The following is a 2,888-nucleotide window of genomic DNA, read 5'->3' as shown; positions in this document are numbered from 1 at the left end:
ATGGGTGTTGAGTCCAATAAATAGAAAATGCATTTATACACAAGAGATCAGTATAGCCAAGTATGTCATTGACATTTCCGCCTCAGGTGACAAATTACAATATTCGTCTCATTTTAAATCTAGCTATGAGCAAAGTTCTCCTGCCTGACATACTTACAGTTTCTGGCAGGACTTTTAAAAAATGCATTGACCATAATCCGTAGTTGGTGTGAAAGCACGTGTTAGACATAACTGGTGGAGGTCTTTCTGAGCCCGGTCACGTTCTTTTGCTTCTGTTTGGACGGCACACAGTGTGCGGGGGCTGGATATCTGCGCCATTGCTTCTTTCTGTTGCAACACCAGAATCCACAGAGCAGACCCCCTCCGATGAAGAGGACCGCAGTGCTCGCCCAGCCCAGGAAAAGGGCTGCTCCCAGCTCTCGTTTCTGACCGATGGGGATGGCTGGGTTGTAGAATTCCCTGATGATGATATTGGCTGTCCAGCACACTGGAATCAGAACAAAGATGCCCGTCAAGATGAAGAGGACTCCGGAAGTTCCAAGAAGGTATGCTTTGACCCTCTCATCAGAACCTGTGCACTGGACCTGCTTCATGCCACAGATGCCAATGATGAGAGCAATGAAGGAGAGAGCAACGGCTACGCACATGAGGGCTCTTGCTGCTTCCACGACAGGTGGGAGAGCCAGCATGGAGGTGTAGAACTTGCACTGCAGCGTGACCTTGGCTTGGCGGACACAGTTCATCCAGAGCCCTTCCCAGAGTCTCTCAAAGATAATGATGTTGCTGCCAATAAAAGCTGAAACTCTCCATTGAGGCAGAAGGGTTGTGGCAAGAGTCCCAACCATGCCAAGAAACCCAAGAACCAGCCCAGCAATTTGGAGGGGATAAAATGCCATCGCCTCTCCTTTAAAGGGTAATCCAACCTGGAGTAGTAGAAGATGCTTCAGATGCGGAATGTGGAGGGTTCTCTGAGTCTAGAGCAGTCTCTGATGATATTCTCCAGGGCTGCTGCCCTTAATGTTTTGGACCAAATCAGAAGCAGTGTCTGCATTTGGCCTAACTAGAAGTACCTGCTATAAATGCATGCTGTTGCAGTATACACATCTTCATTTCTGTGTGGATTATTCACTAGTCATATATAATTGTTGACTAGCCAATAAGAAAGCAGCCAGAGGTGTGTCAAGAAATACTGCATTCAACTTTAGTATTTCTCATATTATTATTGTCTTAGCAACACTGTAATTAAGTGTCAAAGCTTCCATTGTGAATTGCTAATTACAGAGCTGAAAACTTCCTGTCTAAAAATCAAACTGATATGGAAGTATAAATATATGTGGTAAGCCACAACTAAAAATCATGCCACAAAGCCTCCAGTCCCTTAGACGGCAATTGAGAAAACACTTTGAACTTGAGACTATTACTTTCTTCTAATGTGAACCACTTTTTCTTAATACAGATAATCAACTCTGGCTTTAATAAAGACTTCAGGATAGAGAAAAATATTTAGGCATTAAATTCAAGACTTCTGTGAAACCTGTTGATATTTAGGAGGAGTCTTAAACAGAAATTCAAATTTCACAGTTCATTCTTTAGCTCCATTAAGGAAGAACACAGAAAAGCACTCCTCATAATTGACTTGGATTTACTTGCAATTATTCTGTGAATGGTTAAGTAACATCTCTCCCTCTTTTGAAATATAGTTAACATGTAAACTTTCATTAGATGTTTCTTCATGACAGCTTGGAATATGTCACATTTATGGAAACCAAAAGTCTATTTCATTTTATAGAACAACATAAAAAAGGTTTTTTGCATTTGGCTGTGAAATTACTTAAAATTCAGATAGGTAGAAAATCTTTTAGAGCTGGAAGATATCTTTAAGGACACCACACTTGTGTTTAACTTGCCAGGGTAGAATATGAAGACTAGAGAGTACTGGCTAAGACTAATAGTGTGGGAAGTGGCCCATGACCCAAGGACAGATCTGTCTTCTACCTCACTCTTAACCCTTCTCTTTAGTCTGATTTGAAAACAGGAGGGAGAGAAGCTTTTTTTCAAAGCTTTTTATACTAGCATGTGAAATTCAACACTATTCTCCCATAGTTTTTAAGATAGTTTTCAAAGCAAGAAAAATTTCATTGAGAACATTTCAAAATTCAAGAATGAAGTTGACATACTCAACTACCCCTTTCCTGACATTGACCATGAATGAGTGCTTAATGTGGGAACCATAAACTTTTAAAATTTCTCTTCCATATCCCAAAAGAATGCATTTTAAGGATGAGAACTGTGCAGAAGCCAGTGTACCCAGAATTCTTTATCTGGAAGATATTGTAGTCAGCAAAAAGTTCTCTCTTTCATTCAACCTCAAGCCAAAGAATTGATAGGTGGCCCAATATCATTCAAATTTAAAGAACCCAGTAAGAGAATTAAGAAATACAACAACTCTTGAGTTTTCCTGATAGTCTAAGGTCTTCCTTTCTAAGGAATATGAATCATGGAGGAAATACATGACTTCTTCATACCTGATATATCCCAACACCAGCTCACAATGAGGCGTTTTCAGGGTCCTTTGTTTTGAGTTGCTGAGACACAGGCTTAGTCATTCCCGCACTTCAGGATTTGTCACTATTACTCTGACTTACAACTTCTAGCTCCTCTTCTTCATTCTCGGTCCTTTTCCTCATCCAATCTCATTTTTAGTACTATCTTCACTTTGTTTTAGAAATTTAGAGTTTGATGCTCCCTTCCATTTGTTTAATGTTTTTCCAGCAAGAGCATCTGGTCTGTACTACAAGTAAACATAATTGAGAACATATATTTACTTAGGATATGGAGGTACACCCGAATAATAATAAGAATAATCTGAAGAACGTAAATAATTTAGG

The 2,888-nt window shown here is 39.8% G+C and overlaps 1 protein-coding gene across 1 annotated transcript; it reads right to left on the bottom strand.

The window, feature by feature from the left end:
* Positions 1-221: 221 nt before the first annotated feature.
* On the bottom strand, positions 222-896 carry Cldn17 (claudin 17). The gene has a single exon (XM_004842258.3). It carries the CDS (start codon positions 894-896, stop codon positions 222-224), a length of 675 nt encoding a protein of 224 aa, XP_004842315.1.
* Between the last annotated feature and the right edge of the window lie 1,992 nt (positions 897-2,888).

Source organism: Heterocephalus glaber, unplaced genomic scaffold (assembly GCF_053883595.1).
Source record: "Heterocephalus glaber isolate CG9 unplaced genomic scaffold, H.glaber_assembly_v1.0 deba00000122, whole genome shotgun sequence".
In the NCBI taxonomy this organism is placed as follows: domain Eukaryota; kingdom Metazoa; phylum Chordata; class Mammalia; order Rodentia; family Bathyergidae; genus Heterocephalus; species Heterocephalus glaber.
This window is presented reverse-complemented; position numbering and strand designations above follow the sequence as displayed.